Below are 26,309 nucleotides of genomic sequence, written 5' to 3' on the forward strand. Positions count from 1 at the left end.
CGTAGAGTCAATACACGTTCAAAGTATTTTAAAACACTTTACTGTGATACGACATAAGAGTTCTTCACTGTAAAAAAGATATACTAATATGATGATTATAATAATAATAAAAAAATTGTGACACAGGGTGTCTTATTTTGAAAAGAAGTCATGTGAATCTCTGTCCAAATTTATAAAACTATTTCATATTTTGAAGGGAAAAAACTATTTTTTTTTTTATGCCCAAAAAACTGTTTACATTTATCATAGTTGCAGTAACAAATCCTAATCATCTCTCATTTTTCTAAAAGGTTAAATTGAGACTTTGTGGCTCCTTCTGAGAAATGGACCCAAATGGCTCTTTAGGGGTTGAAGGTTGCAGACCCCTGAACAACCTCGGAGCAACAGCAGACTGCCACAGATAGGTTCACCACTTCAGTTTGGCTCGAGCTAGAGCCTTGCCTGCCTGTCCAAATGTGCCCCGTTCCTGTTTTTGTTTTGCAAGGAATCTCAGGATTAAATCCATCAAACTGAGCTAGGATAAATCCCAGATCTCTTAGCTGCTTGTCTGCTCAGAATCTGAGAGCAGGAACATCATCGGTCAGATGGCAGTGCTGTGGAGCCAAGCGTGATGACGTCAGCCGCAAGGTGAGAAGGATAACGTGGTCCTGGAGGGGAGAACTGCAGCAGCCTCCCTCTCCTCCATCTCTGTCTGTCTGTTTTCGCTGCTCAGCACTGAACTCCTCTCTGCTGTTAAACCACATGGAAGAGGAATTCTTTTTGCCGTCCAACGACTCTCCGCACGCCTTGAGCTCCTACGGAGTTTTTCCAGGTTAGTTAGCCCCTTTTTCTTATTGTTCAGCTAAACAGGTGAGTTAGCTATTGTCAACTCAAAAGTCACGAGACGTATTGCACACCTCAGTGTTTACTAGTAGTGAATTTTATTTAGTTCGTGGCTTTATTTGATTAATTCTCTCGTGTTAATGCACGCGCGTTTGTGGTTGCTAAGGTGTCTGAAGCTGTTGCTATGGGCGGGTTTTTTGTCTGCTGCACACCTGAATTACAGCCAGATTGCTGTTGTGAATATAGGCTACCATAACGCTTTATATAAACAAATGAATTTAGTGAAGCATTTAGCTATATTATGTAAAAAATAAAAATATAACAATACATATATAGATGGATGCCCTTAGCAAAAAGCAGTACACTTTACTCTGACGAGGTACTTCAGTATAAGTATAGCAAATTTACTATATAGACCATGTATGTGTACTTGGTCTATACTAACGGAATACTTTTTCAGACTAAACTGACTATAAAGCAATGATACCAGCTTTTTCTCTTCTGTGTTATACGTTCAGCCAGAGGGAACACAACTAACAAATGCAGTGTTTATTATTATTATTATTATTTTTAAACACACGTGATCAGAAATGAATACTAAAACATAAAGCAAAGGGCTTGTGAATGTTTAATAATTATTGATTTATAACATTTTTAAGAAGCCCTGAACTTTGAAAGTAATCTCTAAAAATAATAAGACTAATTTTATTTTTTCATTTTTTTTAACTGTGTCATTTTAGGCTTACAATATAGAGATGGTATATAAACACTAAACTTCAAGTAGTACCTGACATTTAGTATAGATTCTGTATACTTGTAGTACACTCAAATAGGCTATACGTTTTGCCAAGGATAGCTTCCCAAAATCCCTTTGAAAACCTATTATCTGTAATTTAGTGCTTAGCCAGTAATTCTTTAATACCTTTAATTCAATTCAATTTAAAAAAAAATTGCTGTTGCTTTGGTATTGAAAACATGCACACATTTTCTAAAAAGTATGTTATTTCTTGCCCAGTCTAGATAAGGCTGGTGGTTACAAACATACTTGACAGTCAGCTCCTCACTGATAAGAAACATCAGTTATAATATAACACTTCGGAGCCAGTTTAGCTCGTGCTGGTTTGCGGCGCCTTCCGTCCGTGAAACCCGGGTTCGACTCCAGGCTGCTCCCTGTTCCCTTCTCTACCTCTGCCGGTTCCAAGCCCGGTTAGAGAAGGTTGCGTCAGGAAGGGCATCCGGCGTAAAAAAAAACATTGCCAAATTTACCATGCGACTTGTTCGCTGTGGCGACCCCTGATGGGAGAAGCCGAAAGTGGAAGAAGTTATAATATAACACTTTGCCAGTATTCTTTTTGCTGCATTTTTTAGACGATTGATAGTTTTGGTCACGCGTGAAAGACTTTTTGTTGAGACACTGCTGTGTCTAGTGTATAAACACACAGCCAGAATGTGTTGTTGAGCATCTAAGAGGGAAAAGTGGGAGCAAAGCTTACAGCTGTTCTAATCCACTTTAGCTCCATATGGCACGAGAGGAGAAGGTTTTCTGGCTGTCAAAGCTGATAGCGTCATCTCTGCTCAGACGTTCAGCCTCTATGAGGTGAGCTTGTTTAAAAGCAGAGAAGCAACATAAATTAAATAATGAATGAATAATAGTAAACAATTTACAGTCTTTTACTTTGAAACTTTGTTCTATCACGAGCTAGTGAAATATAAATGTGTCTAAAAGCCAGACATCGGGTTCCAATGGTTTGCCATTACAGTTGTGATCTAAACAGTGACATGCAGACTTGTTACCTGCTGAAATGTTTTCAATAAAACAAGTCTTTAGCTCAGTGATGGTAAAGAGTTGAATGACGGAGCATGAAAAAAAATGCATTGGTTATCTCACATTTTTTACATGTTTGTGTGATGATACCATGACGCTGTTTTTGTTCCGCTAAAAAAGTTGCTTGTTTATCTTTCATGTCGGCATACCACTTACCAAACGATGCAGGTGTTTTTTTCTTTTTTTTTCTTTAATTTCTCAAAGTTTCTGTCATGACCACTTATAAAAAAATGTTAGCTACTAATTCACTCCCCATTTGTGCTTCCAGAACTAGTTCAGCAACACTTCTCTGATGAACACGGACGCCAAACTTTGCAGTCATAAAAAAAATCAAGAAGAGACACGCAGTTCTCTGAGGAAGTGATGAAAGATTAGTCTACCAGCAGCTAAGTTGTAAATCCGTGTATGACACACTGAACCTTCATGTGCATGACTCATTCGTTGTGTTGTGTTCAGTACATCAAATCAACGTCACCATGATTTGAATGTTCACCACAGAATCATTGTTGCTGTTGTCACAGCTTTTTTTTATACCAAAAAAAAAAATCCAACCAAGAAAACTCATCTGGCCAGAATGTTCCATCGCTTTCTCATTGTCTGCCTGCTTTACTGGATGCAGGTGCAGTACACTTGTATATCCCTTTGCAGTGGAGTTCGTGTGAATATGAATATCCTGTTTTCACCTCACCATAGTCAGAGTTAACTTGTTAATGATGCCATCTGGAATGGCTGTCAAAGGACCCAAAGCCAGAGCTTCTCTGGGTAGAAAGACATAGAACACTAAACCCTAACAGGCCAAAATGCTTTATATTTATTGCAGTTGCTTGATAGCTCAAAGGTTAAAACAAATAACATAAAAAATATTTTTTTCTAGTTCCAAGCCTATTTCCAGAGTTGTTAAGAGCTTTTAAAAACAGAAAATGTAGCTTGTTGATGAAATAACTTATGCTTACTAAGTAAATACTTTGCCTTTGGGGAAACCGAAGCACTTTTGGAGCCTGTAACAAATACAAAAGATTAAATAAAGCATGGTTGTTTTTGGTTTCCCTTGCTCTTGTGAGAAATTAACAATGATCAAATTACTCAGTAAAATTATGGATATAAAGAGGACTTTTTTCATAGCAGAATGAGTCGTTTCTAATAATAACAAAACATCCGTGGATGGTTTTTACTGCCGGTAGTCAGTTCAGAAGTACTGTATTTGCAAAAAAAAATCTAAGAGACATGCACAGATAAAATAAATGCATGCAAACAACACTAAAATCATTGATGAGCTTAGTATGAGTAAATAAAACAAAGATGTTATGTCCCTCAAAAACCAGCGGATGTGAGTGACCTTAAGATGGCACGGATGGAACAAACCATCCAGCAGGAAGCTGGGATGTTGTTTGTTTTTTTGGCCTTGCTCTGAGTGCTTTCAGAGTGTATCAAAGTTTAGGCCACAGTTTTAGAGTAAAAGAAATCAAAGTGAAGAAATAAAGAAGAGAGCAGGTTTAACTGGAGTCTCCTGTTTGGAACTGTAGTCCTCCCCCTTCCCTTCTCACTACCAGATTACATATATATGGTCAGTCCTGTCATTGAGTGTCAGCTTTCTAAAGCCATTTAAAATGACTGTAACAACACATTATTCGTCTTAGCGGAGGGATAACTACTTAAGTTGAGTCAGAGTTGCTTTATAACGTCAGTATAAATATTCTCCCCAGTATTTTGCTCTCATGAAATCCTGCATTTGTGCCAAACCTCCATGTAAAATGTAGCAGGAAATTTCTTTTGGAACAGGGTTTGTTTATAAAAAGATTACTTTAGCTTTTTAGAAGTGAACCTCTTCTCTTTGAACGTGTTTTCCTTTTGCCTGTAGTCTCATCATCATCCTCTCTGACCTTTTCTCTCGTTATCCTCCCTTCTGCTATCTTTCTACACTTTCCTGTTGTCTTCTCCCTTCCTTAACACTCCATAAGTCTGAATTCTCCGCTTGCCAAGAGATGGATGAGCTGTGCCACAAGGCTGAGCTGCCTGTCACATGCCATCTGCAAGGTCAAGGGAGGATGTGCCCTCACGTTCTACACACCTTTTCCTCCATACCAATCTGTGAGCTAAGGAGGATTTTCAGATAAAGCGAGAGAAGACTTGCCCTGCCAGAGACAATTAAAAACATCTAAGACAAAGTAAAGTACTTAGAAACACTGAGAGAAGGTTCTGGGGTTTTTTTGAACTAAATTCCCACTTCCCACCTTGGGCTTTACAGATACGTCAATGTAAGAATATTCCTGTAGAATAGCGCTGTAAAAACTGTTAGTCATAGCATTATATAAAGATTAAAATAGATCACTTAAAAAAATGTAGGATTACATATCTTTTAACACTATCTACTAAAGAGTAGTAAACACATGTACTGAGTAAAACCATTAAAAGACAAAGATCCGCAGAGTAAAACAATACCCAAGGGAGCATCCCTGTGGTGTATTTAATCTGTGTTAATCTGTTTGAGCTTTAGAAATGCTTGGAAGAGTGCCCAAGTGTAGAGACAGCTGCATGCATCTTAAAGCAAAGGCACCAGATGCCCTTCACTAAGACCTTTTTATGTGAGGTATATACAATTCTATCAATAAATACAACAAAATATCTAATTCATACCTATACAGTCTGTTAATTCACATCATCTGCACAGCTTTTGTGTTTACAGACGATTTCCAAAAATATATACCATGGAAAATTGTATCTATTTACATAGTTTCCTCCACAAAATTCAACTTTGGAGACTATAGGTTTAAGGCCCACACTTTAATTGATTTCAAATATTTATTTGTTTTTACATAAATTGGCCTTCCAGCTCATAAAACTCACAAAAACAGGATTGCAGAAAATTACAATACTGTTGAAAAATCACCATTTACTCCTCAGTTATTGCATAAAGATAAGGACAGAGATTATAATGATCAAATCAATCAAAGAAAGTAATTTCAAAATGATATTGCCATCTTCAATACGTCAGTATTCTGGGCAGGGACCAGGTCATGCTGAAAGATGAAATCTGCATCTCCATCCAGACCCTCAGCTGAAGGAATCATGAAGCCCTCTAGAACATCCCGCTAGACTGTGACAGTGATTTTGGATCACCAACGCTGGACATTCCACCCCAAATCATGACGGACTGTGGAGATTTCACACTGGACCTCCATCAGTTTGAGTTCTGCTCCTCACCAGTCTTCCTCCAAATCTTTGGACCTTGATTCCCAAATGAAAGACCCATTTTCTTTTCATCATAAAACAGGACTTTGGACCTCTGGCCAACACTCCAGTCCTTCTTCTCCGTGGCCCAGTTGACACGTTTCCTCCGTTGGTCCAGACTCAGGACCCTACAGTTGTAGTCAATCTCCTGAAGGTGTTTTTTGAAGCTGTTCCTCCACCTCATTCCACCATTTCTGGATATTCTTGTCCTTTTAATAATCCGCTGAAGCCCACGCTCATCTCTTTAGCTGGTGCATCTTCTCCTGTCACATTTTGCCCAAACATTAGACTTTCCGTTGATCTGCTTGGACACAGCTCTCTGTGAACAGTCAGCCTCCTTAACTAGGAACTTTGATGACTTACATAAGCAATAGAGGGAATCAGTGATGGTCTTATGGCTAGTTGTGAAGTCTGAAGTATTCCCCATATTGAGCCAAACTGAACTAAACAACTAAACCAAATTGAACCAATTAAATGACCTGTGGGGAACCTGTGCAGGTCTTTGAATTTAGTGTATGATTAGTTGGTGAAACTCATTTTAAAACATCTGGGCAGATTTCTCCACAGTATTACATTTTTTAGAATTCCTGTTTTTGTGGGTTTTATGAGCTGGAACTGGAATTTATTTTCAAACAAACAAACAAATAATTTCAATTAATTAAACATTGGGCCCTGAATCTAACTTCTATGAAAGCTTATTTTTTAATAGAATTATATGATATTTTTTTGGAAAGGGTCTAAACATACAGTATAATTAAATATTTGATTTTTGGAATTTCAAAAAAGGTTTGAACTAAAACAGTTTTGTAGTAGCAGCATATATTCTAGATCTGTCTTTTCTGCTTTTAACACAATGTACAGCGGAGAATGTTACACTTGTCCTATTACTGGCTTTTTAGTTTGTCTTTTTTTTATTTTTGACCAAAACACTTTTTTTTGAAGAAAATATTAGACAAATGACCTATTTGTCTCTGATAGTTCCTCACATTTATCCTCTCTGTAGATAAAGTAAAATATGAAGCGATTTCTGTGCCACATAGAAAGTTTTGTTTGCAATGTGGTGGCATACATATCACTTCATAGTAAAAAGGTAAAAAGGGTTTGAAAGATAATGCTGGGAAAAGTTTTAGTCAGTTTAGAGGAGCAGGGTTACACATATTTGCATAAAATCAGTAAATGAATGTCCAAGCAGGTTACTGCAACCGTTTTAAACATCTTGCACTTTTCTTAAAAACCAAGGCACACCCTAAAGTACCAAGAATTGGGGCCAAATTTAAGATGCATCCTGTCAAAAAGCGCATAATATAAGAGTTAAGTCAGAAAGTCAGTCCAACTTGCAGCTGCTATCTCCTCTGCTCCATCCACTCCACCCACAGTCCCAGCCCTTTCCATACCAACCATTCATATCATATTTTTCCTGTCTGTCCCAGCAACCCAGCCCCCCGAGCAGACCTCTTTTCCTGCCCCAGGATGCAATGTAGTGACGTGCCAGCCAACACAAGCAGACTGTCCTTGCTCTGATGTGGTTGCGCACTGAGGAGATTGCAAGGAAGCAGCTTGCCGGTGGCAGGCAGCTGCTCTTTCCTACAGCTCTCAGCAGTTTGGGGGGGGGCAGCTGCAGGATGCCATGGGGAAGAAGGGGCTCAGCGGCTCTGCTGCTGCTGCTCTCCGGCAAGGCTCTTGGACGGGCCAAAGCCAGGTAGGATTAGGTTTTTCCTCCAGCTTCAGTCTTGGTTTCTTTAGGGCTTAGAACTCATAACTGTCGCTGTTATTAGTCTGTCACATGTTTTTGACATGAATCTTTTCCAAGATCAAGGTCAGAAGAAAGTTTAAAAAGCCATAGGATCAAGTTTTACAGTTTCGTTTTATTTTACTTTTTTATTTGTACCTGAAGGGGGAAAGAAAAAAACTTTCCCAATGAGCTTACTGTTGCATTCTCTGCAACTAAGAAGCCTTTTGTGGAATTGAGTCATGAGGATTAAACCGTTCTTTCAGTAGGAGCTGCCTTTTAAGGTTTCCGTCCTTGATCGGAGCTGTTTGTTGGGGTTACCTTCCAACAGTTGCTGACGTAGACGACTTCACAAGGGTGCATTCTTCAGCCAGAGTGCGCAGCTTCCTGTTGATTCTTTGTCCATTCAACTGTTAACAATCCCACCCTGACATTTTTAGTACCACTATTTTATATTTAGCCTGGAACCTTTGCTTTATAGATCAGGTTCAAATCTTGTTAACAAGAAGCAGCAGCTTTTAAAAAGAAAAGGCAGGGCTATTTGTATCATGAGTTAAAAGGCATAAAGACTTGAAATTAAAGATGTTCTGAATAAGCATATTTTATATCATTTCAGTTGTGCTCGGACTTTCTGTATTCCATATCCAAATTCATATTTTCCGTGAGACAAACTGTGAAGGTTTGAAAGACTTAATACGAGGAAAATCTTGTTTTTGGTGTGTTTAACGTGTTATTGTAGCATTTTTTTCATAATAGAGGACATATATAAAGAAAATTAAGCTTAAAGTTGCATTTCTGATTATTTCCTTATTCAAATTGTTGTGAATCAGATGAAAACATACTGTTTAAAAAAGCTTGTAGTTATTACATACAAACTACAATTGGCAGGCCACAAGCTCCCTGCTCCTCTCCATTCTGATCCATCCACTTGCACACAAATAGATCCATGTATGTCTTTGTTTTCCTCGTCTGAGCTGACATCTGGATCAAAACTGTATGGCTCCATTATTGCTCGCCATTTTTGTTGCACTGGTAGTGTTACATTTGGTGTATGAGGAGCTGTAAGCTAGTGGGAGAGAGTGTAAACAAAGGGATGATGGGAAATGAACGCAAGCTTACTCGGCGCCAATAGTCAGAGGCAAATTACTGATGAACTGTTGCTGCTCTGCAAAGAAAAAATGAATTTTGCCTAAAAACAACATAATCATAACTAAAAGTCCCAAAAGATCAAAAGATGATCTAAGTGGGACTTAAAAGTTGCTCTACTAGTTTTTCTTAAAATTCCCGTCAAAAAAGTAAACTTCCATCATTCCTCATAGGCTTTCTTAGAAAAATTCAAGTCTGCACAGACAAAGAAGAATTTCATTCAGTTAAATGAAAGATGACAGACACATTTGTCATGCTTGTCTTGCATCTGTTTGCCATAAAAGGCTGTGAATGTTTCACCTTCTGGGAGTTCATATTTGCCTCTTAAAAAAGCAAAAGGATTCATCAACCAGTGATTTGGTGAAGTATTCAGGGGTCGCTGGGCTGCTCAAAGTTGAATGACCTGTTACACTTGTGACACTTGAGAAACTTTCACTTACACTTACAAACACCTTACACCACGAATTATCCTTGTGAGAGGCATTTGTCAGGTGTGCAGCCACACTTTAGGCATGCGGTTTAACAAGGAATTCTGCCATGAGGTCATCCATTTTGCAACAAATGTCCTTTTCCCTTCGTCGGGTGTTTTTGTGTTCAACTCCTCATTTCTTAGCCTTTTTCTGTGAAGAGAATTTTATCTATGTTTAATTATAAACTACTTTTATTTATACAGAACATGTTTATTCTTTGGTGTGTTTGATTGGTTTCTTCTAAACATAACATTAATGTAAAGCATTGTTCCGACAAAGAGCCCGTAATGACTGCATTCGTAAAAAGCTTTCTAGTCAGTACTAAAGAAGTGTCTGAAGTATGACCATAAAGGGGTTTTAAACTTAAGAAGCTCTGTCATTTGTGTCTTTTGGGCTTAAACAAGGATCGTTTTTGTTGGGCTTCAAGATTTTTAACGAGTGACTTCAAAGTGGAATGTAACAGAATGCTGTGTAATCAGAGAGGAAGCTGATGGACATCAGACATAGGTGTGTCATGTCAGAGTAAAGAGGGAGGGAGGGACAGGTGAGAAAGGGCTGTCACTCACTCCTGAATTCCAGTTTCAGCCGCACTTGGCTCAAAAGCACGTCACTCAGCCCGAAGCCACACAGAAGGCTTTCAGAGCTCAAGGAACAAGCCAGAGATTTTCACCTGGCTCACATGGTGTGCAGTCACATCTGTTGGATTCACACAGCAGACTGGATATGGGAGCCAGAGAGGAGGTGGTGATAGGGAGACTAGGGTCCACCAAGACGTTACTAGGCAACAATTTTACTCTTTTTAGGCTCAGTCCCAACCGTAGCCCATTACGGGGCAAGCGCGGGAAATCATTGCACTACAGAAAACAATGGAGGTAGGTTTAAAACAGGCCTGGAGGCTGGTCAGCCAAACTAAATCCATGTTGGTTTGTTTTTTTTGGTCAGAGCCTAGCTTGTTTTTTGAAAATTTGAACCCTTATGGAGCATTAATGCTGTTCTGTGTGGTGACCTAAAAGTGAGTGGAGAATCTCCAGTTTTACGTGCACTAAAGTCTATGGTTTGTGATGCTAAGTTAATGTTAAAAAATTTAGATTCTTTTGAGTTTTTGATGAGATACTTTTTTTCTGTTTAATTTAATGAATTATTAGTTTCCTTTTGTACAGTTATATGCACTAGAATCATTCATTTAAATAGAGCTGAGATTATTGAATATTTCTGGAAGTATGCAGTATAAATGCAGAAAACTGTGACTTCAGGTCTGTAGAGCTACATATCCAGACATCAGGAATGTGTAGTTGTAATGACAATGGTTTTAAAAATAAGCAAAAATGCCAAAAATTTAAAATTGCCAGATTCAGTGATAAGATTGTTATATCTGTTTCTCAAACTGTTCCTGTAATGCTTTTGCATTCTTGTTTAAGCCCAAATTTTCCAAACTCAAGGTTTATGAACAAGAAACTCCAGAAAGCTGTGTCTCACTGCCTTGCTTGGACAGTGGCGCTCTTTTATTCTCTTCATTAGTAATGACCCAAAATGGGATCTCTTCATCATCTTTGTGCCCTGTGAGCTGCCAGTGTATCGTTCCAATTAACCAGATGCAAAAAGAAGTCAGTGTGCACATTGAAAATGACTCGGGATCAATGCCGATGCCAGTGGAGTTGATAAGTTACCCATTAGTGTGCTTTTGCAGAAATATTTTTAGTTACTCTATAGCAGTATCATAAGCAGGTATTTAAACATAACTAGCTGTTTTGTTTGCTGGAATGTTAGCTTGCTGGCTTTGAGACCAGTAAAGATTTTTAAACACGTTTGCTGTTGACAGATACTCTTTGAAGCAGTTTATAGTAAAAAAAAAATGGTCGTCTCTATAGTCGGGTTGGGATTTTACGATTCAGTCAACAGTGTCTCATCATCTATGAAATGCTGGCTGCCAGTTAAGCAAGAATTTCAATTTATTCATAATATTTAACAATTAAGATTGATTTCAATTATTTAAATTTTGTAAAGATCTGTTACAATGCAAGATTTGGGTTAAGTAGACATGCAATTTAAAAACTGTACCTATAAGATAAACACTATTCTCACATTCATGCTCTTCTTGTCACATGTGTTCAGTTTCTTAGTATTTCTAGTAGAAAAATAATTTTGCTTTTTGTATTTCTTAACAAACGCCATATTTTCTCGGTTCCCATGTTCTCTATTTCTTGAATTGACAAGATACAAATCTGTTTCCAAACTGAATCCCACTGAAACCCTGAACCCCGGAGTAACACCCCCACCCCCCGCCCCCATCTTGAAACTGGTCTAACCAACTGCTTCAGTCTATTTAAACATGAACATGAATGAGGAACCGCTAAAAAAAGCTCCCGTCATTCACACATTAAGAATGGCAGTAACTTCACGCTTTACTGACAACAATTTACTGACAACAGTCATTGCTTTGTGGTTTGTCATCAGTCACAATGGCACAAGATTCTATCTGACATTCTCTGACAAATGTAGGAGTAACTTCTTGTTTTATTTCTAGATTCATTGGTATGAACAGTGTGACTGAACCATGCATCAGAGTCAGCAGACCATCTCCTGTAGCTGTGATGAGGGTCACATAGGAGCTTCAGGGTGCAAGTGTCTGCTGGCTCACTGTGTCCCATTGTTAGAAGAGAACTGAGAGCTTTGCTGTGAAGCACTGAAAACCAGAAAATCAGGCACCCTTTTTCATTGCTGAGTTTAATAATGAATCCACAAGCACAATTTTTATTCTCATTTATTTTTGCTAACCACCTCAGTTATGCATTTGAGTTTATTTTATACAGAAAGAGCAATAATTGCAGATCTTTTAGTCTAAATAGGGGTGTGGCCCCTAAAAAAACTGATTTCACATGGTTACAGTGACATCTAGTGGATGTGTCAGGTACTTGTCTTCCAGGCCACACATCACAGGAACAATAGAGACCCCCCTTTGTCTCCACTCTCGCCATCTAACTACGCCTCTCCTTTTGTCCCTCTGTATCTTCAAGCTGTCCCGGAAGATTCATCCTCCTCTCGCCGCCTGTCTTTGTCATTCCACCTGCTCCGTCTGAGTCTTTGTCTCTGCTCATTTGTTTGCATGTGCGATTTCTTTACGTGTGCGTATGTCTGCACCAGAGATCCCAGCCCCACCGAGATGAGCGTGGAGCCCTGGGCCTGCCCGCAGGACCAAACGACTTCTGAGCAAGCACAGAGCATACAGCCCTCCCAGGACCAGGAGCAGCATCTCGACAAACTGTGCCTTGACTCTTTTTGGAGTGAAGTCGAGACCATCCGACAGGGGAGTGGCGACACAGACCTCGACTGCACCAGGAGAGACTCTAGACAGTCAGAGGGTAAACACTGTTATTCTGATGCTTTCAGATTCAGAATGGACAGAAATGAAAGTTTATGTGTGGGAGTAATAAGAACCTCTCTACGCAGCTGCTGCTTAGATTTTCCACAGCTCTCCATGAAAAGATGCATTTGCCATGGTAACATATCAGGTTTCTCTCATGCGGCAAAGTAGAGTCCATTTCCATGACAACGCCTTCAGCCACTATGTGATGGGAGGGTTTTTTGATCGGGAGCTAAATGGTCACTCATAAGTGCTTACTATATATTTTTACTGGAAGCTTTTTTTAATTTTATTACATTTTTTTGCTTATTTTAGTCTTAAACTGTCGACTTTTCAAAACTTTTCTGAGACTGAATTCCGTTTTTTCCCCATTTCCTATAATCAGACCCCATAATTTTGATGAAGTACTTTTTAAAAAAAAATAAGAATGCTAAGATATTTATGAATTACTGTATCTAGTCATTTGTTTATTGGTTTGAGCTCAAATTAAAGACAAGTCACCAGTCAAATCTTCACAAGTCTATAAAAGGATTTTGAGCCCCAGATTACATTTGGAATCAATGGTAGCTGCTAATCTTTGTAGCTGTTTATTTTGAAACCAAAACTGCTGTGGCGAACTCTCATATAATTTAGCCGTTTCTTTATGAGGCGTTGATTGAGAATCTTTCTCAAATATTACACCATTGTTTGCTCATCATGTTTTTAAATCTCTGCTCTTGTTGTGCGTGTTTTTTTTTTTTTTTTGTCTCAGAGGGAGAACAAGAGGAGCAGTGGCTGGCTGATGCTGGATTATCGACCCTCATCCAGGACGACAGTGAGGATGTAGATAACGCGGTGCTGCTGTCCACTTTGACCAGGACACAGGTTGAGGCTGTGAAGCGTCGGCTGGATTCCTACACCCTCCGCAAAAAGGACAAACCGCCACCCCGGGACGTTCGTGAGATCTTCAGGACTCCTATAGCTCAGGTTAGGATTTTCAACATGATTCCTGATCTTGTAGGTTGTTTTCCATTTGGTCAGAAATGTTTGGGCTCTTAACCAGCATAGGTGCTTTCCTCTATCTTCAGTTCAGGAGATGAGCATAAACATGTTACATCTGCTATGTTATGAAGGGTTACTCAAGTGCACATAACTGATTTATTGCTAAATACTCCCATAACCTGTTATCCTGCCTTCCATAAATGCTCATGTTTGGTTTACAGCACGGGAGTGTTTTTGTGTGACATGCTGAGAATGTCTTGCCATGTAAACAAAATACCTTTTCCCAGTTGGCTTGTGCAGGACTCTCTGCTGTCCCAGTGTATTGGGATGATTTGAAGGCAAATCATATGTAAAGGTCATGCTTCGTCTGTGATGGCCTTCAACAGCTGTGATTCTTATCAATGCTTTATCAAATGATTACGTGTTGTTTCAGTCTGCAGTCCTTGGGGGAAATGAAAACAAAAAAAACCAACTACATTTACAGGAAAGGATAACATTTAAAATGAGTGACTGATTTTTTTCACCAGAACCTTCTGCCTGAGTCTAAAAATAGTGAAGAGCTGGAAAAAGGAATAATGGCTTCAGTTACAAAAACGGCAATGTCAGGTAAGAACTGTGCATTTATAATTCATTTGAACTGGTTTGATTGATTGATATCAAACATTAATTGTAGACAGCACCAACAAAAAATCACAGATAAATAAAACTCATTTCAGAAATAAAGAAATGGATTGATGAAAAAACAATGAGAAATTAACAAAAATATAAGAAAAAAAATGTATTTAAAAAATAATAAAAGACTTGGGTCAGTTAAATACATTAAATATAGTGAATGTTCACTAAACTAAAGTAGAGTTTGTCTTGTTGCTTAAAAATGAGTGGGAAGAAGCAAGGTTTATATAATCCCACCTGTATTAAGTTATTTATTTTATACTTTTGCAAAGTTGTGATACTCCATAATCCAGTCATACTGAGGGCGGCCGTGGTGCAGCGGTAGGGCGGTTGAGCCATGATCGTAAGGTTGCAGGTTCGATTCCCGCCTTGCACGCCCATGAGTTGAAGTGTCCTTGGGCAAGACACTGAACCCCACCGTGCCTCTGTGTTTAGCAGAGAAGCGGCCACCAGTGTGTGTGAATGTGTGTGACTGGGTGAATGGGTTGGTGACTGTAAAAGTGCTTTGTCCTTGTAGGTAGAAAAGCGCTATACAAGTATACGCCATTTACCATACTCTGCTATTCTACAAACACATAAAGATAGAAAATGGATGCACTGCTCAATTAGTTTTATCACGTAAATTTCAGGATTCTAATTAATTATAAATTATAATTAAATCAAAACCTCAAAAAGCAATAAATATTTTAAGACGAAACTGTTTTTGTGAGTTGTGTTTATAGAGCAGGTAGAGTTTGAACGTTTCTGATCTTTTCATGAGTACAGGCTGAATCACATCCCAAACACTGGTCTATCAATTTAGATCCATCTCTTTTAACCTGCCGTGTACAGTTCCTGTTTGTGTAACACAGACCAAAGGAGCTTGTTGAAGATTTCCTTGTTGAAGAGTTCATGTCTGATCCTTTCTTTCTCTTGGTCCAACACGTCTGCATGCATTCAGATGTTTTTCTGTCATGAAATGTTTGCACTGCTCTTACATCAGTGATCTGATAGACTGGTGTTTTTGTGTCTTCTGCAGTGACACCAGAACATCATCGCACTGCTCCCAAAGAAGAATTCTTAATCACAGACGTGGCTTACTGTGAACAGGCCGTCATCTTTCTAAAGCAAGCCAAACTGCCACAGAATAACAGCCAGAACAGCCAACGCAGGAAAGATGATGGCACGCTTCCTGTAAGCACCCAGACTCCTGCTCTCTGACCTATCTGGTTTCTGATTTAAGTAAGGATAGATAACTATGTTTAACAAACTATGATACATTTGAAAATTGGAAGTATTTTATGATATGAGCAAAAAGTAACTCCAGTAGGATAAAAAAAAAAGCGAGCTGACTGTCACAGATAAATTAACCTTTCCCTGTTAAGATGACCAGAGAAGTCTGTAAAGTTCATAAGAAACAGAATGTAAAATAAGAATCTAGGAAATCACACTGTATACTTAAGGCGTAGCAGTTCCAAATAAGCCAGAAATCTGTCCCTCACAGACCTGTTACTTCCTCTTTAAGATGTTCCTTTCTCCTCCACTCACTACCCATATATTCATGTTTGAATTCTATTTTAACCCTAACCCCATTCAAACAGATTACCATCTGCTTGAACTGGTTATCTGTATAAAGACACATGTCCACACCCTGACACAGTCAGACTGCAACCTCTCCACCATGACCAAAACCAAAGAGCTGTCAAAGGACAACAAGGTCATGTTTGTAGACCTGAACAAGACTGGGATGACCTGATCCACAATAATAAGCAATAAGGTTACCATCAGTAACAAACTACATTATAATGCATTCAAATTCTGCAGTCCTGCAATCCTGTGAACACGTCAGGGTTGATCTAAAGGGGAAATAATGCTGAATTGTATCCGAAGAACACCATACCCACTGTGAAGCATGGAGGTGGAACCATCATGATTTTGGGCTGCTGTTCTGCAAAAGGGATAGGATGATCGATCTGTTCAAAGGAAACTATTAGGGGGCTATGTACGGTGAGATTTTGGACAAAAATCTCCTTCCAAAAGTGAGAGCATTGATGATGAAACATGGCTGGATCTTCCACCATGACAATGATTTCAAACACATCACCTGGGTAACAAAGGAGTGGCTACAGAAAGCAAATTCTCCAAACGAGAATTTGTGGATGGAGTTGTAAGTTCTTGTAGCCCACCGACAGCCACAAAGCATTAAAGCTCTGGAGAAGATCTGCGTGACAGAATGGACCAAAATAGCAGCTACAGTGCAAACCTGGTGGAGATCTACAGAAAGTGTTTGACGTCTGTTGCCAACATTTACATTACAAAGTATTGAGCTGAACTTTTGTTGACCAAATGCATTCTATGAAAATCATACAATGTGATTGTCTTGATTTTAATTTTTTATTTTCTTCATTCTGTTTCTCAAAGTTGAAGTGTATTTACAATAAACAAACCAGAGCTCTCTCATCCTTTAATTGGGACAGCTTGCAGAATCTTTGACAGTCAGTTACTTTTTTCAACAGTTCTGTAGAAATCATGCAGTTTAAGTCACTGCTTGTGTCAAACCAGTTAAACAGCAAGATTAAAATTCCCTTGTAAACCGTTTAACAACAAGGGACATTTACACTCAGCACTGCTTCTGATTTCACAAGGATTGTGAGGATTAGGCCTAAACAAAGAGAGCTTTTGTGACAAAAAGCCTTCAGACTAATTTTTCTATTTCAGGCTAAATGGATTTCCACTAAAAGGAGGAAGCATTTGTGTTAGTGGTTTGGATTTATTAACCTTTTCCTGATGAGCATTTAAAAAAAATTGAAGACTGAATCATTCGGATTTTGTGTGTGTCTTACATTTACTCATTTCTGCTCCCTTATTTAGTATTATGTATGTTTTATGTACATCTACATTTATAGTTTTTGACCTTTGCCCTAACTTTTTTCACAATCATTGACTTTTCAACCATTTTGCATCTTCAGATGGTGATTTGCCCTAAGTGCCGTCTAGGTGTGACTCGTATTCACGATCTCTCTCCTGTTGACATGAAGAAGGTGCGTCAGTTGGCGCTCATTGATTTGACAGCACTGTGTGACCTTTTGGAGCTGGAGGTGAAAAGGCACAAAACAGCAAAGAGAAAAATCCCTGGTATGTAAAACTGCAATCACTACCTTTGGGAAAAAAAACGTAAAACTCACCAGAGACTGGCACAGGTGACTTTTAGACAGCAAAAATGTTTTTGTTGATTCTTTTACCTCTGGAAAGAATTGTGTTTAGTTTAATCTTGATCTTAACTGGGAAAATTGAGGCTCACTGTTGTTCACAAAATTTCTTTAAATGGCCTTGAGGGTTTTCAACTGTCAGAGACCTCAGAACTCCTTGGTTCAACTGCAGTAATAACATTTTTGGTCTAAAGTAAGCAAAAAAATAGGAAAATATAGTACTTTTTTATGTAAACTAGAATATCTGTGGGGGGAAAAAAACAAATGTTCCAACCATTAATCCTGCATTTAACATTGTAGCTTTTTGACTAACAACTTTGACCAGACACAAAAAACTGTTGATTGTTTTTGTTTTTCTAAAGTTGAATTTGTTTGCACTTTTATTTGTTCCTTTAGATAACTCACTTTTTGGAGTGCCGTTGGCTGCGCTGCTGGAGCATGATCAGAAATTGAAACCAAACACCACAATTCCACTGTTCCTAGAGAGGGTACGTATCCATTAAGACAGGAACACCTTCCTTTATGCACACATCATTAGGGATTGTTAACTATATGTTGAGTGGTGTTTGCACACACCCTCTCCAACATTTATCAATGCCATGCTTTGCTTAACCTATAGAGTTAGTCATGTTAGGCAGTTAGGCATCAAACACATGTTTGCACTCATGGTTTCAGTATTTAGATGAAATAGATTAAAATAGCCTTAGTTTTCTTGGAATGTGCAGTGCTCCCACCACACCCTGTTTGCCTCAGCATTTACCAAGTCTAACCAGCAGAGGGAGCAAGAAGTCCATTTCTTCTCATTGCTGTGTTCACTCATGTCTCTCTTGTTGTCTCTTTGTAGTTGTTGTCATTTCTTGAGAAGAGAGGAATTGATTCAGAAGGGATCCTGCGGGTTCCAGGATCTCAGTCCAGAATTAAGGTAAAGTATCTGGACTCTGAACATGTCTGCTAAGTCACTTTTACACAATATTTTCTCTTTTTGTCTCAAGGGTAAAAAAAAAGAAATAGGTCTCAGCATGTTAAAGGGAACAAATGTATTGACTGTATGAAATGTCAGAAATACTCACACACCAGAAGGAAATCAATTAAATTTTATTTGTTTAAATACACGTGACATTTAGAACAGCAATCAAATCTGACAAAGTCAATAATGTTTTTTTTGCTCCTGCAAGAAAGGCCTCATCCTGACGCGGTTACTGTTTTTAAACATCAAAGCACGGAAATCTTGCCGTGGTAAACTAAAATTAGTATTCATAAGAAACACTTGAATGGAAATAGGAAAATACACTGTTTGCTGTTCAGGTTAACACCAAAATAAGTTAACTTGATTTTAGTATGTAGTCTTTAAAAGAAACACACAGTTGTCCAAATAATTAATTTCCTAATAAGAATATCTACACTTAGGAACCACTTAAATATTCTGAATTGATTTAGTTGGTTCTGTTTGATTGTTTGTGGAGTATAAGGTCTGACTTAAATCGATTTATTCTAGTCATTTACTTCTTAGACATGGAAACATCACAGTATAAACTCCCTACTTAAAATCAACGCAGATCTATTTTTTCTGCAGGATAAATCAATAATTACATTTAGAAGTGACAGTGTTGTAAAACTTTTTTTTAATTCTCTCTGCAGCTGCTCCAACAGAATTTGGAAGCCAATTTTTACTCTGGGCACATCAGCTGGGATGAAGTTAGTCCAAACGATGCTGCTGCACTTCTGAAGAAGTTTATCCGAGAGCTGCCAGCTCCTCTGCTCACCGCCGAGTATCTGAACTCCTTCAGCGCTGTAAGAGGTCAGTAGACGAGACGCATCATTTCATACTGTCAGTGTAAATAGTCATGCTGTCTGTCAGGATGCAGAAGACGTCAGAGTCAAAGTTATTTCTTTATTTTGTCCTTTTCTGTATAAGATCATGTCTGTCATATTTCCTCTTAAAACACATAAATGCAAACTCTTTTCTTTCGTCTCTACAAAAAGTGTGCTGCCCCCATTTCCTGGCATAGTTCAAATAACATATATCACGTATGCTTCTTTTTACCTGACAACAGCAATTTTATGACATTTATCTTTTCTGCTTTGGTTTAAAAGTCAAGATGAACAAGCTGATATCAGTAGAAGCGCTGCCGCCGAAAACAAGTGGGAAGGATGAGATGCTTTTAAATGAGTTTTTTATTAAAAATGATATTAGAATCAGCTGACTGATGAGCAGTTTGTGAGGAGGATCAGCAGGGGTGATAAATGATGGGTGACCACAGAGACATAAGCTAACAAAGCTAATAGCCACCATTTGCAATGCCATTCATCTTTGGATGTCACATTACTCTTAGTCAAAAGCAGAGGAAATGAACACAGTGTGTGTCTGTGTGTGTGTGTGTGAGTGTTCATCGTGTCTCTCCTTGTTTTCTCCTAGAAATCACAGAGCTGAAGCAGAAGCTTCACATGTTAAACCTGCTTATTCTGCTGCTGCCAGAGCCCAACAGGAACACACTAAAGGTAAGGACAACACAGTTCAAGCTTGAGCAAACGTCATCAGTTCTTACTTTTAATTCAAATATCCATTTAAATTGCCTAAATTTATTTATGTGGTAAATAATGATGGAATAAAAAAGGAATTTAGGAATTTCAAGTGTTTGGGCTCTGAAAATAAAGGTCTTAACATTATCTACACAAAAGAGTTGAGTACAAAAATCCCTATCCACAGATTTGAGGTACTAACATATCAGCACTTTGATACCAACTATCAACATCTTTTAAAAAAAAAAACCAAAATTAAGTTTGTACTCTTCTTTAAGACAGAACTTGGTCCGGATTACAGTTTATTTACAAAATCTTCCCTTTTTTCTGTGAATAAGCTGTCTGTAAACTCATCTAAATGTTTTCCTCCAAAAGCACAGCAGGGCCAAAGATTTTCAGATATTTTTTGTTCACACTTTGCTCTCCTTTAACAGAATATAGATATAACTCGAAATGCAATAATGTACATTTCCATTGTGATGATATGTTTCAGCCCTACATCATTAAAATAATTTTAATTTTAGTTATATTACAATTGAATCATAAAGGTACAATATGTTAAAATACATTTTGGTTTTTAAGAAACTCCGTGAAGATTGAACTTTTCTAGTTCATTTTGATCATCTGGAAGTTTCCATTACAACGTTGCATTTACTGTGATTGCATACTAACCACTTATTTTAGCATGAACATGTAAATCACTTCATCATTTTACCTGACTCGGCGCATTTCTGTACTGTAAAAGTTTTAAAAGCCTTGTTTTTGCCAAAAATGTGTCCCACTAAACAACAGCTCTCTTTACTAACACTCAGATTTATCCACTTGTAAACCTTTGTTATATAATCATGACTGGCTTTGTGTGCCATCAGTTCCACTTACTGCAAACAGAAGTGCAAAACTCAACAGAACTAATTACTTTGACTTCAGTGGAAGCAGCTGAAACACATGTCGATTCACTCATCAGCAGTGGCGTTGCTCGTGATTCAGCCTCCAAACCAGTTTGCTTCAGTTTACCTCTTTTGTTAGTTTTTTTATATACATGGTGTCTGTTTTTGTTTGAAAAGAATCTGAACATTTTTCAGGAGATGGCGGGAGTCTGTACATGCTTTGTGATTGAGCTCCACATCTGCTTTGAAACAGCTGGCAGATCTTCAGCTTCAAATATCTCCCATCTGTTGGTCCTTTAGGCCCTGCTCGAGTTCCTCAGTAAGGTGGTTTCCAGAGAGAAAAAGAACAGGATGAACCTGTGGGCCGTGGCGACCATCATGGCTCCCAACCTGTTCCTCCACAAAGCCGTCCCCAGCAGGCTGACTGAAGGAGCAGAGAAAGGACAGGCAGAGAAGGCAGCTGATGTTATGAGGCTGCTCATCCGCTACCAAGACCTGCTCTGGACGGTAAGAATAAAGCCCCAAACACTGCTCATAAACCAAGCAGGAATTCTTGCAATTACATTGTTGTTTTTTTCGTGTCTTCTCATTAGTTTTGTTTCATGATGTCTGTCTCTTTAGATCCCAAATTTCCTTGTGAGCCAGGTGCGTAAGCTGAACGAGAACAGCAACAGGCGTTACCAGTTCTACGATCGGCGCTTCAAGAACCTGCTCAGGAAGATTCACACAGACAACAGGGAAAGACCAGAGAAAAGCAACTCTGAGGTGAGTGTAACTCTCCAAACAGGCCTCTAGTAGTTCGTAGGAAGCCTCACGTTTGATGCATTGGCCATCATGATCAGTGCTGTTATGAATGTTCTCTGTTTGTTCTGTGCCCTCCAGGCCTGCCGAACAGTGAAGATCCAGAACGGAGATCTGTTGAACGGAACCATGGAGTTCCAGCTCAACATGAACTCCCGCGCCTCAGACCTGCTCACCCAGTTTCAGCGGCAGTTCCTCCTCAGCCCTGAAAATGGAAAAGGCAAAACGCGAAAGTATGTCTGCATTACTAATAAGTTGTGTTTTTAAAGAAATGAACGTTTAACTCAAACCTATCAAAGGTGTGTCTGTATGCAGCACTAAAACAGATTGTTATTATTTCAACATAAAACAAAAATAAATTCAGTCCACTTGAGACAAGCATTGGGAATTAAACACGCTGTTGTTCGTCCACAGAAATGGCTCGGTGGTTTACCCAGATTGCGCGCTGTACGAAGTGGGAGGAAACATCGGTGAGTTTTTTTTACTGCTGCACCGCTGACATTTGCATGTCTTCCTGCTCACTGAGCTGATGAGGCTAGTAAGGTGTTACGTAATGAAGTGTGCAAAAGCCAAAGAGACGCAAACGGTGCATCTGCAGTTATCAGAGCAGACAAATGCTTATTACACACATGTCGGTGCACTCACATGAGCACTTACATGGAACAGAAAGTTTTCACTTATTATAATGTCATAGACTCTTATCTATTTAGCAAATAAAGTAGGTTTTTTTGATCATTAAAAAAAACTTCTTGCTGTTAAAGTATTATATTTTTGTTTTTTTTGTCATAGGGTTTTAGACCTTTTTCAGACAACAGGGCATATATATTCATTGAAATAAAATTATAGGAATTTTCTTGTGTTTTTCCCGCAGGTGAGCACTGTCTAGATCCAGACACACACCTACAGGATCTGTACAACAGTAACCCTGGAGGGGAATGGGTCATAAGGATGAAACCCAACGGAGGCAAAGGGCCGTGAAGACTGAAAGAGCGATGAAGAAAATCCTGTCTTGTTTATCCTCTGAGCAACAAGCTAGAAGGAGCCAGATGGATGGAGCAGAAATGGACACAAAAGGAGTTTGCCTGGAGCAGACCCCTCCAAACTGTTTGCAGTCGCCACACACTGCACCTTCTGTTCCCCTCTATTTTTACTTTTCAACCTCTCCTAGTTATTCCTCGGATCATCATTGGTCTCCTGCGTTATTGCAGAGCCGGATAACTGCAAGCTATAAACTGCCTATGTGACTCATTGCTACCTACAGAGAACCTGCTGAAGGAAAAAAAAAAGAGGAAATGAGATGGACAGCCTCGCTGGACCGTTTTTCTCCACATATTTTCACCAAAGCAATCATGTCCAAGTGCGAGAAAACAGATGGGGATGCAGAGCACCTCTGGCTATACCGAGCTTCAGTCACCTCCCCCTTCCTCATGCCAGCTTCACATCAGTATACATGTGTTCTCAAACAGGTTTAATCCAGATGCGGGGGGGATACGGATGAACCGTAGTATTCATTCTTAATACATTTTTCATTCTTTGTACATTTTAACTTGGTCTTGCATATAACTGAACAGCAAGAGGTGGTTTAAAATACAACTGATTAAAGAAAAAGCAAAGCAAGTTGCGTTGAAAAAAAGAGAACAGGAAGAAGTCAGGATGGCTTCACTCCCTGTAAAAATGCCATTTTTCCTGATCAATCAGTGAGTCAACCTTTTCAATCACCCTGTCCTTCCTGCTCCTGTGTGTCGAGTGTGTAGCTTTTGAAGATGAAGTAAACAAAGAGCCAGGGCTTTCGTCCGCCCGCTCTTCTCTTGATTCCTGCCATTCAAAGAGGAAATGAGACCTGATGAACTGATATCTCTTAATGCAAGGAACACTGCGATCTCTGCTGTTTGAGGTCGCTTGACATTCACAGAACGGTGCTCAAAGCAAATCAAAAGACCTTTTTTTATCTACCAACGCCAAGGGATTTGGTGTCACAACCTCAAGGAGTTATCGCACCTCTAAAGGGAGTTTTTAGCGACACACAGTGAAGCTGGTCTTCAGTTCAGTGTTGGAGCGCATGAATAGGAGCCACAGTGCTCACGTGACTCATGGGGGAATACCAGGACTATAAATAATATTTATATGAATGTAATGCCATTGATGCTTGTGTAGTTTGTGTTGTGTAAGGTAGAATGTGAAGTTGCTGCAGTCAGTGTAACAGTATGTTTACTCAGTTGGTCAGTCTGGAACTGTGTGTGTAAGTTTTAATGCATACATGTTTTTTATGAATTTCTGTTATGTGGATCAATTTTTCTGTAAATATTTCTTAATTACATACTTTTGGCTGAAATAAGGAATCACTGCAGGCTTCTTTGTTGTCATTCATCGCTTCGAGAAGCTTTTCTGATAATAAACATGGGCAGCAGATCTGAGTTTTTTAACATTTTGCGTCGATGCAAATTGTTCCCTCCTCACCGTTGGAGCCATGTTGCTGCACCGCAGCCATTTTGTGGGAAGCATCTTGCTCGCTCTACTCGATGAAGTAATGTGAGCAGCTTCCACACCAACATCCATCAACGCCCTCTGCTCCATCTTTGTCACCTCCTCATAATGGACCATAATGGCAGCACGGTGCATCACAAACACACAGAGGAATCACATTTCTCTGATACAGCTGAGAGTAATAAATTCTGCAGCCTCAGACCTGAAGGCAGTGAATGTGTGTGTGTGCGCGCGCTTCTGTGCATGTGTGTGATGAGCTTCATTACACATGTCCAATTGGGCCGTCCCGGGTCCTAGGCACAGTTCAGTGCCTCGGCACAAAGCGAGCTGATGAGGCCACCTTCTGCTGACAGTCAGGAGAAGTAGGTCACCTTCGCAGCAGCTTCCCAGAGGGCAAACGGTGTGAGCCCAAACACCCGGAGGGACAGAACACGGGTACGAGCTGTCTAAACACACAACATGGAGCTACATCAGCAGTTCAGAGTACAGAAGCCACACATCGCCTTGTTTCTGTAAATATTTGACTGTGAGGGATAAGACTCCTCTCTAAAGCCATGTTAATTAAAGTATCCAGGTAATGAACTGGAGGATCGACTTTTTGTCTTGCGTTGATGAAAAAGTGTAGACCTAATGGTGATTTCAGGTGTCAGTCTGCAGGCATCAGAATGTCTAGTTATGCCCTTTACACAAGTTGTTTTCATACATTTGTAAAACATTCTTCTGTAGAAACCTTTGAAAAAGGTTTGTTCTTTTTGAGTCAGTAAAAATGACTAATGCTGCCCTTTTCTTGTTATTTCTCAAAATGATGAAGAAAGATTAGACCAGAATCAGGATTTTTTTAAAGTATCATTTATCATTAGTGCAGGTGCATGAGTTCCCTCCTGTGTGTATCAGACAAGGCAGAAAATGTGTGTGTGTGGGGGGGGGGAGAGACTTTGGTTCCTAATGCTGCTGTAATCAATAGAGAGAATAACATTGTAATGTGTTCAGGTGGGGAAGCCAGAGCTGCTCAGGATCTAGTTTAATCATAGCCAATCCTCCTGGAAAAAAACACATTTGCCACTAACTGCTTCATCAACTTCGATTATTCAAGGTCTCTGCATGTCCGAGCAGTATCCAGCGAGAGAAAACAGAAGAAAACCTTTGTCTCTTTTTTTTTTACTTTCTTTTTTTTTCCTCCACAAAAAGAGCTTTGATAAGATTATCATATATGATTTGTAAATTAAAGATGATGCATTATTATTGGTAAAGTGAATATTTGAAGGATTTCATTTGGGCATCAAAATGACCACTTTTATTGAAAACGCTACCAAATTAACATCTTTTTTCTGTTACAATCTCCCTTAGTAATTTCATTTTACACAAAATTGAATATTTTTATGTGGATCTACTGGATGATGGGTTTATTTTAGATGCATTCATTCATTTCTACAAAAAAAAAAAAAAAAAAAGAGCAAAAACGTCAGAGCAGCAACCATCCTGCCAGACGCATACTCTTTGGGCCTGCTGCAGATCTAAATTACTGTAATCAGTGGATGAATAGCAATCAGCAGCCTTGTGTGAACTGCTGGCAGAACGCCTGACCTCCAGCTCTCTCCACCAATCAGACCACTGCATCCCATTAACAACTAATCACGATGTGCACTTATTGCACACCACTTCCCTCACATTTAATGGAGGAAGCTCTCTTAGTCCCATTGTTTTTTGTGTGCGCTGAGCTGACCACATTGATGGGGGATGGCAGAAGGAGCTGACGCTCTTTCCTGTGCTTGTGTGCTGGCAGACGTGGTTTTCCTTCTTGCACCTGCTGAAGAGGTGACACCACTGAGGAGATGCTTTGGGTAATAGTGAAGTTCTGCTTCGGATTCTGTTGAAGTGAGGGATGAATTATCGTGGCTGTAAGCTTCATGCCTACAGCGTGTGCTCAAGTTTGCACAAGTAGGCTAAAAGTCATACATTTTTTTCTCAACTTGCATTGCATTTCAGTTCAATTTTGTGAGTATGGAGGCTTCAAGTCTGGACGTCATATTTTGTCAAATGATTTACTCAAAAACTGAAGTTAAAATAATTTAAAGGGTCAAATATTAGCCACTTCTGACTTTTATTAATAATTTTAGTCAGAAATACATGTATACAAGAGGTTCTTTGACTTATCAGTCCATAAACGTTTGTAAATGTATGGGCGGCCGTGGTGC

At 39.1% G+C, this 26,309-nt stretch overlaps 1 protein-coding gene across 5 annotated transcripts; it reads left to right on the forward strand.

Moving 5' to 3' along the window:
* Nucleotides 1–634: 634 nt before the first annotated feature.
* On the forward strand, nucleotides 635–24,039 carry arhgap40 (Rho GTPase activating protein 40). Of its 5 annotated transcripts, XM_020703187.2 has the most exons (17): nucleotides 635–811; nucleotides 2,916–3,040; nucleotides 7,306–7,574; nucleotides 12,362–12,579; nucleotides 13,333–13,547; nucleotides 14,090–14,168; nucleotides 15,253–15,407; nucleotides 17,183–17,348; nucleotides 17,819–17,910; nucleotides 18,267–18,344; nucleotides 19,061–19,220; nucleotides 19,839–19,921; nucleotides 21,130–21,336; nucleotides 21,451–21,594; nucleotides 21,712–21,863; nucleotides 22,045–22,100; nucleotides 22,502–24,039. In XM_020703187.2, exons 3-17 carry the CDS (start codon nucleotides 7,396–7,398, stop codon nucleotides 22,606–22,608), a joined length of 2,091 nt encoding a protein of 696 aa, XP_020558846.1. In that variant the 5' UTR covers nucleotides 635–811; nucleotides 2,916–3,040; nucleotides 7,306–7,395; the 3' UTR covers nucleotides 22,609–24,039. The 5 variants fall into 5 exon arrangements, with proteins under 5 accessions (XP_020558846.1, XP_020558848.1, XP_020558847.1 ...); XM_020703189.2 differs by lacking the exon at nucleotides 7,306–7,574 and having other exon boundaries at nucleotides 636–811; nucleotides 2,916–3,050; XM_020703188.2 differs by lacking the exon at nucleotides 7,306–7,574 and having other exon boundaries at nucleotides 636–811.
* Nucleotides 24,040–26,309: the final 2,270 nt, after the last annotated feature.

Source organism: Oryzias latipes, chromosome 5 (assembly GCF_002234675.1).
Source record: "Oryzias latipes chromosome 5, ASM223467v1".
Taxonomy (NCBI): Eukaryota; Metazoa; Chordata; class Actinopteri; order Beloniformes; family Adrianichthyidae; genus Oryzias; species Oryzias latipes.

Bases quoted from the DNA above. Each gene is read 5' to 3' on its own strand.
- arhgap40 (XM_020703185.2), top strand. From the start codon at position 12,120: ATGTGTCAGGTACTTGTCTTCCAGGCCACACATCACAGGAACAATAGA. The intron at 12,580-13,332 runs GTAAACACTGTT...TTTTTGTCTCAG, and splicing joins AGACTCTAGACAGTCAGAGG to AGGGAGAACAAGAGGAGCAG. The intron at 21,864-22,044 runs GTATGTCTGCAT...GTTCGTCCACAG, and splicing joins GGAAAAGGCAAAACGCGAAA to AAATGGCTCGGTGGTTTACC.